Source organism: Carassius carassius, chromosome 8 (assembly GCF_963082965.1).
Source record: "Carassius carassius chromosome 8, fCarCar2.1, whole genome shotgun sequence".
NCBI classification, from domain to species: Eukaryota; Metazoa; Chordata; class Actinopteri; order Cypriniformes; family Cyprinidae; genus Carassius; species Carassius carassius.
This window is the reverse complement of record NC_081762.1, coordinates 14451300-14468836: the sequence shown is the minus strand read 5'-3', so window position 1 is coordinate 14468836 and position 17537 is coordinate 14451300. Positions and strand designations below refer to the sequence as shown.

The window sequence follows — 17537 nt, the reverse complement described above, 5'->3', positions numbered from 1 at the left end:
CTCTCGGTGGAAAACTATTGCATATGAATGTTTGATTTACTGATAGGAGAACAATGAACACAAGCAAACAATTTTATGAAGTTTATTTATGTATAACAAAAAGGCAAGAAACAATTCTAACTGTAGTCTTGACAATGCAATATTGATCGGGTGGTGCTAAGAGCTTGTCCAAAGATGATGTGGCAAAATGGGCAGCAGAACAAGACTCATTCAAAACCACTGCAATAAAAACAAACATCAGTAGGTCAATACAATGAATCAGCAATCAAGATTTAACTATGCACTCCACTGATGTATATCCAACAACCTTGCAACGCACTAAATACATTATCATCCAAAAGTTTGAGGTCAGGAACTTTTTATATTTTTTTTAATACTTCTGTTGTGCAAGGACACATTAATTTGAATTAAAAGTGACAGTAAATACATTTATAAAAGTTCTTATGAACTTTAGATTCACCAAAGTATCACAAAAAAATATTAATCAGAATATATGTTTTCAACACTAATTTCTTAAGGATCATGTGACACTGAAGACTGGGGTAATAACTGCTGAAAATTCTGCTTTGCCATCACAGGAATAGATGACATTTTTAAATATGTAAAACAGAAAAAATTAATGTACAGAAGTATTCCACAATATTACTGTTTTACTGATAACTTGAAGCTTGTAAACCTGCATTTTCAATAAAATTAAAAAAGCCTTACCAAACCTATGTTTCCAAACAGAAGTGTACATTATACTAATACCATAAAATGTCTATTAAACCATAAATGGTGAGAATCATGAATTTCAGCCTACCTGACCAGATGGGCAATGTCCCAGTTTGTTTCAGATGACAGTGGTCCTATAATCTCAACACCTTCAGCTGTTACAATGGCGATTTCATGCTACAGGAAGTCCCAAGAAAATTTTTTATTTTCAGTTTCTTGAAACACATTTACAATGAAATGTTGCACCTGAGATAATGCTCTTTTCATGAAGGACAAATAGAGGGAGGAGCATGTCTTACCCTGTTGTAGGAGCGGGCATCACGGTAGTACAGGACTTTCAGGCATCGCTCTATCAGCGCTCGTGCCTCATCCTTTGTGATTTCTACCTTGTTCTCCATCACCTCCCTCATCAAGGGCTACAAAAACACAAGCGTATATGATGAGTTCATATAAAAGGTTATAACTAAATTTAAAAAGCAAGATTATCTGATGAAAAAAAAAAAGGAAAGAAAACCTTACCTGAGCCAGATAAGCGCCAAATCCTGTTGCTACTGTTGGGGCTTCATATGCAACTCCTAACTTGTCCACATAACCAAGAAAGCTTAAGAGAGCAACACAAAAAAAAAACAGTGCTCAATGAAATTTAAAGTACAGCAGACAACTCCAAGTCATCGAGTCACAAAACGGACCTAACTTTCTATATTGCAACTGCAAGTGAAAAACCTCACCAAATAAAAATTGTTGTAAACTGAACAAAAACTCACAGTTAAATAACTGAAATTATTCAACATATAAATAATAATGAATTATACAACTACTATAAGTATTTATTATATAGTATTTATTACACTTACGTTAAGTGCTACAAAATATAGAATTGTTACAATATAGAATACGGTCTAGAAAATAAACTGTTTTAATGTTATATTGTCAAAAATATAAGCTATAAACATTCAGTAAATAAAGTAAAATAAATACATACAATACACTCATGAAAAGTGATGCATACTATATAGCAAATATCTATATCAAAATTTTTCCCCCATCACAAAATCTTAACAATATTACCCCCCAGCTCTATGTATACTGTAACTACTATAGAGCAAAATGTAAACTACAGTATCACCCAGCTCTAATCTGATAAATGTGACTATTATATATGAAGATATTAGGATATTATTATAAACATTACCACCATGAAACAAAATGTGTCTTGAGAAAATAAAATAAATGTGACTTGAAAATTACACTATAACAGTAATAAAAAAAAGCTCTTTATAATGTTTCATCAATTAATAATTTGCACATTATAAATTCACCTCTTAACAAACTTAGTCACCAATATCTTACATGTAAATTTTTCAACCTGTTATTTGAGATTGATTTCCATTAGATAAAATCAAGTGTCTTTCTCCCTCTTTCTGTTTCACTTCTTAATAAAACTGATTACAAAAAAAAAAAAAGTTGGATTGAGAATTTTCTTTAAAACCGACTTTCATTCAAATGCAAATAATCTAGTTTATACACTCAACAGTAGTCGTCTGGACACTGTCCCACCTCTCTCCGTTGTAAAATCCACCGATGACCACTGTGTTCCACAAGGGGTTCATCTTGCTGCGGCGGTTGTACATGACCCGCGTGAGCCAGGAGTGGATGGCTTTGGGGGTGTAGCTGTGTCCATCTCCAAGAAGTTCTTCATCAATCCTAAACAAACACAGATCAAGTTCAACCTATTAACGTACACTGATATGAGGTCTCAAACCTGACAAAGTTTTCAACCAAATCATAAGCAAACGTGTGTGTACTTACACCATCTGCTCAATGACCTGTTTAAGGTACTGGTAGTCAGCATAGTCCCCCGAGGCTCCCAGGATGGTGTTGTTGTTGACCTTCATGAGTCTGGAGATGTTGCGGAAGCGTGCCAGAGAGCCGTAAGAGCCGAGCATGTCAGCAGCAATGATCACACCTCCAGTGAACTTCACCCCCAGCACTGATGTGCCCGTTACCATGGGGTTGCTGAGAAACATTCAATATTATACATTCAGAAAAGACATGCATGTAACACTACCGTTCAAAGGTATGAAAGATTTTTCGAGTGTCTTATGTTCACCAAGGCTGCATTTATTTGATAAAAAAAAATGCAGATTTCTATTAATTAATTGGCCGTATAGTTTTTGTAATGTATTTTTATTTTAATTATTGTTTTTATTAGTCTCATTTATGTCCACAATTATGCCAAGACATATATATTGTACTTCGCATATACTTCCTCATATACATATATATATAGTATATAAATAAGCATATTAAAAACACTGGTTTTGATATTTGCCGAATCATTAGCATTATTGCTAACAAGCTAACTTAGCACTGGACCATTAACGTTACACTCGTACTTTTTCACTAGATGAAGAGTGGAAAAAGAAAGAAATATAAATTACATTCAGAGTAACGTCAACAAATAAATAATCGAATATATTTTTAAAGATATATAAAGGAGACAGTTTCCGGGGTAAACAGCAGCTTTCCTCCATGATGATGCAGCAGAGAAAGGCAAATCGAAAGCACAAACTTTACTGACTGCGAATCACTGAACTGACGAGTCGTGATGAACTTACAGTGTGTGTTTGATGGGTCCGCATCCTGGAGCCGCACTGCTGCTGCTGTTACCCGGGAATGAATAAAACTGACCGGGTTTCGGTCCGTTCTCCCAGAAATTCAACTTCAATCCATTCGCCTCCATGTTCAGAACTGACGGAAATGACGGTACCGCTATGCGCTCCATGTAATACGCGCTATGCATTGTGGGATATTGGGTTGTGTTTATTTCTATGGGCATTTCTTTAGGTATAGAATGGGTTCTGCTGGGAAATCAGTTGCCCCTTATCAAAAGTGATGTTTTTGAAAGTTCATATGTAAAGCTAAATATAATAATAATAATAATAATAATAATAATACATATTAATAAATACAAAAAAAAATCAAAATAATATTTTACTTATTTCTCAGGCTACATAAAATTAAGCAGAATATTACAAATTGGTTCAGAATAACAAAAGAACAGTTTAATTATTTTATTTTATTTTTATTATTATTATTATTTTATTTTTTATTATTATTTTGAGTAGTAAAGTCCTTTAACATTATGGTATATTACTACTACTACTACAAGACTTTGAGTTTACTGTTGTAGTCCTTATATAGCTTAGATGTTATTGTACTCATAAATCCAAAGCCAGTGCTCGAAACCCAAAGGAAATTAGATTTCTCTGTGAATGGCCTGCAATTTGTCGTGACTGAACAGCTCTATAGATTAAGCTTCAGTTCATTGGTCAGGCCTCATATAAATACAGTTAGGTCTACTTCTTAGTTAAAGAGTAAGAGAATGTTCAAAGGGAAAAGTGTCTGCTCAATGGCAGGTAACAAATGACCCTCCTTCAACAGCTAAGAGGTTGATGATGATTCTCTAGTTGACAGAATTAATACATTAACTTTTTTATTTCTTAAAACTAATAGTTAAATTAATACTGATTCTAAAGTCACATCAAAAGAAACAAATTAACATCTAATAAAATCGTGGAATGATCATGTTAGAGGTCGTATGATCCAATTAAAAATTGTCCTTTCTCTTTGGAGTGTTACAAGCTGTTGGTGCATAAAGATCTGTAAAGTTGCAAAGACTAAAGTGTCATATCCAAAGAGTTGTTCTTTATAAAAGTTGAGACTTGTCCATGCCCTCCTAAAACGGCTCGTTTTAACACGTCCTCACATGTCTACGCCACTTTGTGGGAAGATTTGCAAAAACATTTTATGGAGGACTGTTTCCTGAACCTGCAGAATAGCCTACAATGCTTCCGTGCTCAAAGGCTGTTCTATAAAGTGGGACAGTTCTATATTTTCAAGGACAGTCTGGCACTTCTGACACACAGCCTGTAAGATCATTTTTTATATTTAAAGAATTTGCCACTGATCATTCAAACATGGATTTAAGCAGTGTAGAGTAGCGCTTGGTGTTTGTCATTTCTCTGATCACAAATGCAGACATGGTTATGTGGTGCGATATGCAACGCATCAAGTAAAAAGACAATATTAGTCATTATAATAAGTAATATGTCCCCACTGGATGCAACAAATGCCTCGTTTGTAATGGGTTTTATTGGCTTTGTCTCATTGAGCCGGGACACAGCATCATATGGTGAGGGGTGTAACATTTCTGTCCCACGCTTGAGGTATTCGGCCAATCACAATGCACTGGATTGCTAGCCAATCAGCATACACCTCGCTTTTCTGAAAAATGAGCTTTGTAAAAATCTACACGATTCAGAAAGGTTAGGCATAGAGGAGCAACAATAATGTATAGTATGTGGAAAATAATGTTTTTTTAACCTTAAACCCCATAAACACATTTCATTACACCAAAAACACAACATAATGTTCTTTTAAGCAACGTCATATGACCCCTTTAACTTTGGGCCTTTCTGTTCATGGGGTGCCTGAAACCTTCAATGCCTCACAGCATGTAAATAGTAAAATCCTGCTCAGGAAACAATCCCACCAGGATGCTAAATTCCATTCACATCAGAAAGTAAAGGCCATTTGTTTTAGCAGCTGAATAAACACTGTATCGAACCTTGGGAGTTATTGGCAAGACTAACAAATAAAAGTTAACTGGATACAGATGCTTTACATTTCATTTTGTGAATCAGCCACCTCATAATAGATAATGATGATCATTTTATACACCCTGAGCCTAAAATGTTGACATTGCATGTGAATATGGACCCCTAAATCAAACCCCCTTTTATTTTATAGATTCGTGTGATTCTGGAGACAGACCTTAGTTTCAGTAGTCATGTCAACGCAATAACTAAATCAGCATACTATCATCTAAAAAACATGGCAAGAATTATATGTTTAGTTTCCAGTCAAGACTTGAAGAAAATTGTTATCACCAGCAGGGTGGACTATTGTAATGATCTCCTCACCGGCCTTCCCAAGAAGACTAGACAGCTGCAGCTCATCCAGAACGCTGCTGCCAGGATTCTGACTAGAACCAGAAAATTTGAGCATATCACACCAGTCCTCAGGCCATTACACTGGCTTCCAGTTACATTTAGGATTGATTTTAAAGTACTTTTACTCATTTATAAATCACTCAATGGCCTAGGACCTGAATACATTGCAGATATGTTCACTGAATATAAACCTAACAGACCACTCTGATCATTAGGATTGAGTCAGTTAGAAATACCAAGGGTTCGCACAAAACAAAGGGAGTCTGCTTTTAGTTATTATGCTGCTCGCAGTTGGAATCAGCTTCCAGAAGAGATCAGATGTGCTAAAACAATAGTCACATTTAAATACAGACTCAAAACTCATCTGTTTAGCTGTGCATTTACTGAATGAGCACTTTGCAATGCCCGAACTGATTGCACTATGTTTTTGATATAACCATTTTCTATTCTGAACTGTTTTAAACTCATTTTAAATATCTTAAATCAATTTTGAAATAATTTTCAAGGTTTTTAAATTCCACGTTTTATTGTTGTGATTTTTGTTATTATTATTTTCTTTTCTTTTATGTAAAGCACTTTGAATTAAAATTGTGTATGAAATGTGTTATATAAATAAACTTGCAGTGCCTTGCCTTCCTCACAACTGATGAATGTTGCTTAACATTATTTCTACAACCTTCTTGCATCTTACATTTATTTCACACGGTTACATGAACACGTACAGAACAACACATTACATTAATACAATGTAAATATGTTTGTTGATTTCTGTCCAGCATTTCTGCCACCCTGTATCACGGTGAATACTTTGTGTTAAAGCCTATTAACTTTCTATTGATGGTAGTAAGCAGTTGCTTTCAGTACTGCATTTTTATCACCACTTCTTACTGATACGTGACCGTGGACTGTAAAACCAGTCATAAGAAGGCCTACAGGTATATTTGTAGCAATAGCCAACAACACATTGGAGGGGTCCAAATTCTTTAATAATAAGTAAAGATCATGTTGAGGAAGATAATTTGTCAATGTCCTAGCCTACTGTAAATATATTAAAACTTATTTTTTGATTAGTAATATATTTATTACTAATTCGTAATTTTTTATTACTAATTTATTATGCAGAAAAGCTGGTATTCATTTAAGACATATGAATAATATCTTTAAGCTGCATGTCCAGGATGCTCATTATTATTATTTTTTGTTGTTGTTGTAGCTACTGTTGCATAGGTTTTTTTTTTTAAATGTTGAAATTACTATCTGCCGTTGGAAATGAAAAGCTGACTTCTTTCGGTCTGAAGGCACGCTTTTGTTTCTCCAAGTCATCATATCTCATTTCTAGTTTTGAGCCGGAGGTTGTTTTTCCCGTGAAAGGTGCAGGAGTGGGTCGCGTGGGACTAATTTACAGAGAGCTTTGATCTACAGTCTCATTATGCGCGCCGCGCGTCCCATTTAGACCAGCACTTCACCAGCCGCGGGTTTAATACAAAACTCCAAACTAAACAGCAATTTCACTCCACACAATAGCGTAGAAAAAGTAAAGTTTGCTTTTTATTTTCCTTTATATTCTCCATGATTGCTGGTCCAAAGATTGAACGCATCGCAGCAGTTCTCGGTCCATTCCAGACGACGTGGTTTTGCTCCAGCCTTTCTCGTTGTTTCACGCTTTTGTAACAAGCGGAGCGCGAAACCGTACAGTCAAACCAGATCTGCCGTGATCCGTGGAAATATAGGCGCCTGGAAAGTGGACATCAACTCACTTTGACATTTTTTGGCTTTTAATTGTCTTTTTTCTGTTTCTTGTTCAGGATTTGTTTGAGCATATTTTAAAGCCATAAATATAATTCTAAGATGCTGTTGTAGACCAGCCACGATAACAACAACACAATGGCACGTGTTGCGTAAACATTTGTTATTGATCTCCGTGCGCTTTCTTCAGGATATAAAATACTTGATGGATTTAAAATTTATTTCCGGCATATATTAAGAAATCTACATAAATTTTGATCGCCTCTCTACACTTGCTCACTGTAGTTCGATGGAGGTGTGAAGATTCTCGAGACTTGTTTTTTCAAGGTTGGTAGCCTAATGAATTTCGATCAGCTGCTGGCCACAATCGGTGGCTTTGGGAGATATCAGAAGCTTCTGTATGTGTGGATATGTCTACCGCAGATCTTTCTCGCATTCCACATGATGGCGAGCGTCTTCACAGGCGCCACGCCACCCCACCATTGTTGGGGTTCAGGGATGGAGAACGCGTCCCTTACTGTCGACAACCTTTCAGATGTGAATCTGAGCATCTCCCTTCTGCCAGGACATGCAGACTCGTGCACAGCAGTTTCAGGAAAGAACCACAGTACACACTCAACTTGTGAGACAGGATGGGTGTACAGCCACGAGATCTTCCAGAGAACCACTGTCACTGAGGTAAACGCAGGTCTGCATTCTTTAGAATAATTAAATGCCAGGTTTTTTTTTCTTAAATGGGTACAACGAAATTGTTTAACATAAAAATAGAAGGTTATCAAATAATTACATATTATAAAATATATATTCTATAATGTTACAAAATCTAAAATAGTAATCCTTTCGGAAGGTTGGGATCACTAAGAATTTTTTTCCCCTTAGAAATTAATACTTTTATTAAGCAAGGATGCATTTAATTGATAAATTGAGCAACAGTGACAGTAACATACAAAAAAAAGAATAATAATAATAATAATATAATAATAATAATAATAATAATATAATAATATATATATATTAGTGGTGGGCCGTTATCGGCATTAACGTGCTGCGTTAACGTGAGACTCTTATCTGGCGATAAAAAAATATCGCCGTTAATATATTCTCAAAGTTGGGTTGGGAGCTGGGTCTATACTAAGCAAGCTATGATGACTTTCACTTTGATATTTTATATAACCGACTGGCTGAGGTCAGCCTAAAAAGATGCTCAGGACAGTTGACGGGCCTCTGCTGCGCATCGTCACGAAAGCTTATCTTTTTCACGTGTTTTTAAGCCTTACCGCTTGTCGATTTAAACATTTAAGCATCCAAAAACAAGACGCGGAAAAGCTGAACAGAGTAGCTGGTTACTCGCGCGCTGTGTTCGGTGCGCACGAGAGAGAGATCGAGAGCTGCGTATCACGGACAGCAACACTGAACCGAGCTCTCTTCTGCGAAGTTCTCCTCGAAGTCCCTCCTGCACCTGAACGAACAAACACAAATCGCAGTTTGAACAAACAAAAAGATGTGAAAGAGACCGATTCAGTACCGCGGTGTTCTGGTGTTCAGGGCTCACGCAGAGAAAGGCGTCTCAAAACACTTGAACACCGAATTTGCTTCTTTTTGCTCTTGTGCCGACAAATACATACAAAATATGTCAAAATATCCACCTTGGAAATTATGCTCGAAAAAACTGTCAGTTATTTCTTAAGTGAAAGTAAACAGTTGAGGAAAAAAATGGGATGTGTATTATATCGGATGCGTTCATCTCTCTTAAAGTGACCGCGCCTAATTTAGCTACTGGCTGCTGTAATGTTAATCCAAGAAAATGAAAATGAAAATGAAAATCACTCACTGCTCCTGACTGAAGTACTTTGTAGTTTTAACAGTCAAACCAAAAATTATTCAGACACCAGATATAATTTTTTATATATATAGCAAAACTGTTATAATGTGAGAAATGTTGAAGGTGTCTGAATAAATGTAGGTTTGATTGTATATTTCATTTTTACATTGAAGACTATCCAGTGCTATTTTACATTAAATTATTTGGTTTCTGTACCTTGACACCTACAAACTTGAAAAAACTTAAAACATTGTGTAAATAGCACAAATAAATAAAAATAAACGAACATACAAATTAAACAATTTCAAACAGGGCCCGATGGTACAACCTTCACCGGGTCACCGCTGACCCCAGCTACGGCCCTGCTCACGCCTGTTTCACACATACTTGATGTGCTTTCACACATGACGCGTTTGCAGTCCGCTACTTGGTACATAAACGATCGCACTGCTGCAGACGCAACGCTCCTGGAATGCCACTGGAATCCGTTAACATGGGTGCGGACTGCAGACGGAGTATGTGTGAAACAGGCGTAAGGTTGTTTGCACCTTGTGCAATGTGGAATTAGTTTACAGCTTTTTCAAGCACTTTGTGATGCATTTTGGAAACAGGAGATGAGCCCCTTTTCTAATGCACCACCTAGCTTGATAAACCCCTTCTTAAAGACTTACTGTTTGTCAATTTTATTTGGGTAACACACATATTCTGAATGCCTTCGGCAGAATTCGAATGAGCCATTTTAATCTAGATTCATCTAGATTAATTTCAAGATCACAGTTAAAAAAATTATCTATGCCCACCACTAATATATATATATATATATACCTGGTATTGTTATAAAAGTTTTCTATTCTTCTATTCTTCAAAAAAAAAAAATTATAAAGGTTTCCAGAAAACTTTTAAGCAGCAAATGTTTTCATGTTTGATAATAATGATAAGAAAAGTTTCTTGAGCAAATGCAGATTTCTGAAGGATCGTGTGATGCTGAAGAAAATTCAGCTTTGCCATCTGTTTTAAAAAAATGAATAGAAATGGAAATCAGTTATTTTAAATTGTAATAATATTTTATTATACTACTATTTTCTTTATGTATTTTTGATTAAATAAATTCATCCATTGTAAATATAAAGGACTTATAAATCCTATAAAAGTTTGATTGGTATATATAAATATAAGATTTGCAAGGGGAAAAAAAATGCAAAATAAATAAAATAATATGCCTGTAATGATTTTTCTCGACTAATAATTGGGTTTTGTATATGTATTTGTGCAGTGGGATCTGGTGTGTGACAAGGCAGGTCTAAACAGTCTGGGCTCCTCTATCTATATGCTGGGGTTGCTTGTAGGAGCTGTTGTGTTTGGAGCTATGGCAGACAGGTATATACACACACTCATACACATTTGCATCATTACGTTTCACATGTGTGCTTTGTTCACTCTAAACAACCTGAGGGAAACTATTGGTCATACCCTGCTCATAGCTCTCTATCTCTCTTTCTATGTCCTGCTTCCCATTCAACTCTTTATGTATTAATACATTTTTAATGTCAAATGTACATTGCCTAGAGCTATATATGCATTTACAGAGAGTTAATACACATCCCTGTTTCCAATTTAGTGGTCTATATACTTTGTATGTACTACAAATCATTGTTTTTCAATCAGGCGGCTGGGGCCCAATAGGGGGCCTCGGCAAAATTCCAGAGGGGCCCCAATTTGTCTTAAAATGTCTTGTACATGTTGCTATTTTAACCTGCTGCTAACAGTATTATAATAGTAAATACTAGTATTAAAGTGCTAAAATAACACTAAAAATAAAAATTGACTTGTTAAATTTGACTGGCATCATATTTTTTAGATTTTATTAGAACTTAATTACAAGAGTTGCAGATCCGCTTTAATAACATTTTAACCCTCTATTTTATGATTATAATAAAAAGAAAAATACCTGTCCATTCACCAGCATTTCTCATTAAATCTCTCTCATTCTTTCTTTCTCTGTAAGGTATGGGAGGAGGTTTGCCATGCTCTTGTCTTTAGCCCTTCAGACAGTGTTTGGTGTGGCTGCTGCCTTCGCTCCAAACTTCCCTGTTTATGTCACCCTGCGCTTCATCATAGGAATGACTGTGTCGGGCGTGATAATCAATGCGTTTGTTCTAGGTGAGACTTGGAGTACTAAAGGGATAGTTCACTCAAAAATACAAATCACTTACTATTTTATTAGTCATCACTGATCATGCATGTATCTTGACATAATTATAGATATTTACTAATAATAGAATGTGAGTTGAATATTAACTGGCATAACTGAGGATCTGTGCTTGTACTAAAGGTTACATCTGACCTCTGACCCCTTTCCTGTTTTAGTGTTATTGTTCCTTTGAGCAAGACACTTAACCTCAGGTTAAAGGTGACTTTTTTTTTTTACAGGGGTGGTTGACTTTTTTTCTAGGCTTGATTGTTTATGGGGTGCAGTCTAACATGTTTGTGCACACACACACACACACACACACACACACACATACACACACACACAAACACACACACAACAGTGGGCAGCCATTTATGCTGCGGCACCCGGGGAGCAGTTGGGGGTTCGATGCCTTGCTCAAGGGCACCTCAGTCGTGGTATTGCCAGCACGAGACTCGAACCCACAACTTTAGGGTTAAGAGTCAAACTCTCTAACCACTAGGCCACGACTTCCCCTTAGTTTTTACAAAAACGCATTATTTTCACTTAATTTAGCTTTATTCTACACTGCTCTCTCCCTTCTCCTTTGAACGCTCAGATGATTTCCTGTTTTTATGAAACCCCTCCCTCAGAAATATGCGATGGGCTCAGATTGGTTAGCTGGCCCAGTGTGTTGTGATTCGCTAAACCGCCTAATGCATGTCTATACGTCACTTTCATCAATTTGAGCCTGATTGAGATGCAGAGAATATTAATGAAGAGGATCACGCAGAACCTGTGCAAGCACGGCTCTTAATGGTATGTTTTTTGTTTGTTGCTGTCTCATACTTTTAGATACACTTACATTTGTAATGCCACTGCTTATGTTAGCTTTTAATATACAGTTTTATCCTGTTTAAAACATTAATACAGCAAGGGAACTGCATACATGTCCATGTTTAACACTTCTCATAGCTATGTGAAAATATCTGTCTGTCTATACACATAGAGTGTATTACTGGAACAGTTCAGTGAATGAGAGAGAGAGAGAGAGAGAGAGAGAGAGATGCAGAGCAGGGGATGCGAGGAGGAACAGGATTAAGAACCGCTGCTTTAGAACACTTATTTTGAAACTTGTGAATCCATTAGAATCATTAGAAGACAGAATTGTGATTCATATATGAATAGATATTTTCGTGCAGCCCTAGATTTGATGGCATGGCAGCAACTCTTCCTCTTCTCTAATGCAGTGCAGCATGGTCTCTCCCCCTTTGTTGCATGTTGCACAAACCCGAGAAGTAACTTGTTGTAGTCCCTACAAGCCATCTTTGTAGATATTAACTGCCATAATTTTAAAAGTTGAAGATATTTGCAGACTTTTTCAGAAATTATTTATGCTCAAACAGCAACATTACACACTAACTAATGTTAAAAAAGTGAAATTGCAACCACCCCTTTAAAAAGTTAGCCATGCTGGATAAAAAAATCATCTGAATGATATTTTAAGTAAAACTTGCACACTGAACTTCTGCTCATCTGCATACTTAATGTCTTATATTTGAGAAACATTTACTATTTCTTTCTAACAGTGTGACTGTCTGAAACCTCTAATATTCCTGTCAATTGATATAGGAATGAGATATTATATCCCAATGCCTTTACTAGACAAGTCAAGACATACCCTGACTTGTAGCAGGTGGGCTGTACCATAGAGAGTCTGATTGACGTCAATATTATCTTCATTATTATGTTTTGGAGTTTTTCCTGATTTATTGCACAACCTCATATACCAACATGCATATAAAACAGGTTCCAGTTGAGTACATTTCTACCTGTACTCAACCAGAACCTTTCAAGAGCCCCCCAACTCTCGCACAGTGCCATTGACATATTTATATGCCAACAGTAACAAACACACTTTTCTTCTTTACCCCAGACCTAAATACCCTAAGTTAAACCCTTAAACCCCAAACCTAACCACCCCTGAACACCTAACCTCCCCTCACCCCTCCTGCACAGGCACAGAGTGGACCTGCACACAGAAACGGATGCTGGCAGGCATCTTCACCGACTACTTCTTTGGTTTTGGCTACATGCTGCTGGCAGGTGTTGCTTATCTCATCAGAGACTGGAGAAAGCTGCAGCTGGCAATCTCTGCACCAGGATTTCTCTTCATATTCTATATATGGTGAGACAACACAAAAGTGTATTTTGAGTTAACACGTAAACTTCGAGTGGTGGAGTTTAGTAGTTTTTGTGGTCGATGAGAGTTTTGACGTTTTTTGAAAGATATCTTTTATGCTTCAGTGCTGCATGCATTTGATCAAAAATTCTGTAAAAGCACATTAATATTGTGAAATATTGTTGCAATTTAAAACAACTGTTTTCTGTAAGATAAACAAACATTTTAAGATCTGTTATATATAAATGTTTCAGTGTATCCTACCTTATGCAATCAGGCTTTGCAACAGAGAAGATAAAAGCACCACTCACTTCTCTTTTTCATTCACTCTTGTTATTTGACTTCCTCCCTTCCTCTGCCTTTATCAGTCTGACAGCATAAATCTCCTTTCATCCTCCTCTCCTTCTATTTCTCAGGGTTCTTCCACATTCGGCCCGTTGGCTTTTGGTGAATAACCGAAATGAGGAGGCGATTGATCTTCTGCGTAAAGCAGCTACGGTCAATGGTCGCATCTTACCTCCCACTGTTCAGGTATCAAAAATTTGAATCCTTTCACTCTCTCTACTCTCTTGTTGGCTTTTTTTCTTGTCACGCCTTTGGCCCAATCTTCAAATCCCATAAACTCTCTAATAGCTCTGTTAGCATCACCATGACAACACCATCCCCCACCCTGGGCAACCAAGGGGCCTTTGTTTTTAGTCTTTAAGAAGTGATAGTCTGAAGCTTCACTTCATCACCAGGGCAACAAGCAGATGACTTTCACATCATCAGGTCAATGAGTGTATTTAGAAAGATTTCTCCCATTGTTATGAATGAATGTAAGTGTGTTTGGGTAACTTGAACTGAAAAACAGGATGCATTTATTCGATAAAAAATACAGTAAAATTGGTACTGAACAATTTAGTTTTTAAATATATTTTAAATGGCAAAGCTGCATGCCGCAGGCTTCAGTGTCACACTTTAGAAATCATTTAAAAACAGGATGTTTCATAACATTTGTTACAAAGTATTAAAGTGTCATTTTTGCTATCACAGGTGGAGCGATATGAGGGCCAACAAGGACGGAGTCAATATACAGCTGTTGACCTGCTCCGGACTCCCTATATGAGAAAGAGAGCTCTCATACTCTTCTATATCTGGTGAGATTACAAGTAGTAGCTGTATAGATATTTATATTTATGTTTCTTCAATTTCAGACAATTTTTTATATATCACTTTTGTAAAGTGATAAAGCCATAAAGAGTGCCAGTTTATATTTTCATTAAAACAAAGAGATTTTAACTTTGTGCTTTTTGTTATAAGAAAGTCACATTTGATCATGCATTTATGTTTTATTCTTGTTTCATTTCAAATGGCTATTATGTTAATGTTTTACAATGGTCCCATAACATGAAAATCCATCTTAAGACTAATATTTATCAAAATAAATATCACCCCATAAACAGAATATTTTTTGTTGTGTCAAATCCAGTGACACTATAGCTATAATTTTATTTAATTCTACAAAAATGTACAAAATGGTATGTGTTTAGGCTACATGCAATGCTAGTTATGAAATTAATTATAGCAAGACAGAGGAACCTGCTATTTTATAAAAAAAAAAAAACCAAGGTGTAAAATGCTACTGAAACGCAATACATGTCATGAAAATGATACTGTGGTGGGAATTCATGATTTTAATAAAACAAATAACCTAGGTATGACAGATGTCTCCAGTCAGCAAGTGAAAATTGCTCCTGTAGTTGAAGAAGCAACCCACAAACTCAACTGTGTGCAGTACAGTGTTCATTGTTTGCAATGTTTGGGAAAGTTACTTTGGAAATGTAATAGATTACAGGTTACCCTATAAAATGTAATAAGTAGTGTAACTATTTCAATTACTTTATTAATGTTACTGATTGCATTTGATTACTTTTCAAAATTTCTAATGTTTTCAACTGGTAGTTATTTTTTTTCAAACATTTCAACCAGGCAGGGTTAACCTTACAGTAGTACTCAACACTGATTATTATCACTTTCAAAATCCTTCAACACTTGAATTAAGATTATAATAATTTAATTTTAAAGGCTTCTAATAATGGCTTGGAAAAACCAGTTAATCTTAAAAAATAAAGCATATACATAATCCCAAATAGGAAACAAAACAGTTATCAAATAAGCATGTGTCCTTTGTGCACTAACCTCCTGAAACATTAGTGTCTCAAATCTTAGAACAGTCAATGCAATTTATGAATGAAATTAATTAAATCTGTATGTGGGTGTGTGAAAAAAAAAGTAAGATGTATCCCTCCTCTGTAATCGTTAACATTTTCATTTAATTAATTGCACATTTTTTGTCATTAACTGTAACTGATTACAGTTACATTTATTTTGTAATTAAATTATGTAATTTATCTACATGTAACTATGGTTACTCCCCAACACTAAGTGTTTGTAGTCATGCCCTTCAAACACACATAAAGGTGTCCCTTAATTGACTTAACGTCTCTGTGTTTCTCCAGGTTTGTTAATGTGTTGGTGTATTATGGTCTGTCTCTGGGTGTGTCAGACCTCGGGGCAGACCTTTACCTCTCTCAGTTCATGTTTGGATTGGTGGAAATTCCTGCCAGGTCACTGGTGTTGGTTCTGCTGCCCTGTAGTCGACGAATCCCACTGAGTGTGTTCCTTACTGTGGGAGGCAGTGCATGTCTGCTGACTCTCACTGTTCCAGCAGGTGACCAGTCAAACATGTCTACAGGCACTTTTCTTGAATTTATTTGTCTTTTTAATTATTTTCTTATGAAATTTTTTTTTTCTCTCAGACACCGCTCATATTCGGACTGCATTAGCCATGGTGGGGAAATTTGGAATCACAGCATCTTTTGCCATCATCTATATTTATTCTGCAGAACTGTTCCCCACTGTTCTCAGGTACTCGCACACAAACCTTCTCAAAAGCCATGATCTGTTAACAAGTCCATTTAAATCAGGTGGGAGTGAAGAGCTTGCATTCTTGATTTCAGAATATAGGTTAACGTGTAACATATCTGATTTGGCCTTTTTTTTTTATCTTTAGGCAAACAGGTATTGGTGTTTCTTCTATGTTTGCACGGATGGGTGGAGTTTTAGCACCACTAATAAACATGCTTGGACGCCACACACCTGTTGTGCCCATGGTGATATTTGGCTCCACCCCTCTGCTTGCTGCAGTGCTTGCTCTAGCATTGCCTGAGACTGCCAATCAACCGCTACCAGACAGCATTCATGATACAGAGAGGTAAATAATAACACCACATACAATTAAAGGGATAGTTTACTGCAAAATTAAAACCCTGTTTCCCTGAAAACACATCTCAAATAGTCTCTCCTCTTCTCTCCTCCTTTAGGCCGGCTCTGAAATATGATGGACAAATTCCTGTATATACCAGCCAACTGCCAAGCAGCACAGAAGGTCAGGAACTGCAGTGTTTAGCAGATGAGTCCAGTTAGATGTATATGATAACACACAAACTCTATGCAGTGTCTCATTCTAGTGTGTTTACATTATTAGGCTTGCGGATGATCAGTGACAGTTATTTGAACGTTTCATACAGTTTTTTTTTTAAATGGCTGTAGGTTGTTTATTTGATTGATTTACATTTGGATTAGCAGTTTTGAATAAAACTTAAGTGTAAAAATGGATGACGGGGTCTGAAAGCTATGCAATTTGTGCATCTTATATTTACTCAAACAATAAGAGATGCTCTAAACCAGCGGTTCTCAGTTCCAGTCCTTGCGACCCCCTGCTCTGGATATTTTACATGTCTCTCTTTTTTAACACACCTGATTCAGATAATCAGCTCATTAGAAGTGAGCTCCGTGCATGAACTGTGTTGCGATTGACATGGTGCCTACACAGTGTTCATTGCT

At 36.3% G+C, this 17537-nt stretch overlaps 2 protein-coding genes across 2 annotated transcripts; one reads left to right on the top strand and one right to left on the bottom strand.

Annotated features, from left to right (window-relative positions):
• Positions 1-68: 68 nt before the first annotated feature.
• psmb4 (proteasome 20S subunit beta 4) lies at positions 69-3514 on the bottom strand. The gene is made up of 7 exons (XM_059556369.1): positions 3333-3514; positions 2524-2730; positions 2272-2418; positions 1234-1315; positions 1014-1130; positions 803-891; positions 69-219 (listed from the first exon to the last, which is right to left on the bottom strand). Exons 1-7 carry the CDS (start codon positions 3497-3499, stop codon positions 207-209), a joined length of 822 nt encoding a protein of 273 aa, XP_059412352.1. The 5' UTR covers positions 3500-3514; the 3' UTR covers positions 69-206.
• Positions 3515-7056: 3542 nt separating this feature from the next.
• Positions 7057-17196, top strand: si:dkey-166k12.1 (solute carrier family 22 member 13). The gene is made up of 10 exons (XM_059556362.1): positions 7057-8153; positions 10571-10674; positions 11303-11457; positions 13487-13655; positions 14066-14180; positions 14685-14788; positions 16151-16362; positions 16451-16559; positions 16705-16905; positions 17015-17196. Exons 1-10 carry the CDS (start codon positions 7815-7817, stop codon positions 17115-17117), a joined length of 1611 nt encoding a protein of 536 aa, XP_059412345.1. The 5' UTR covers positions 7057-7814; the 3' UTR covers positions 17118-17196.
• Positions 17197-17537: the final 341 nt, after the last annotated feature.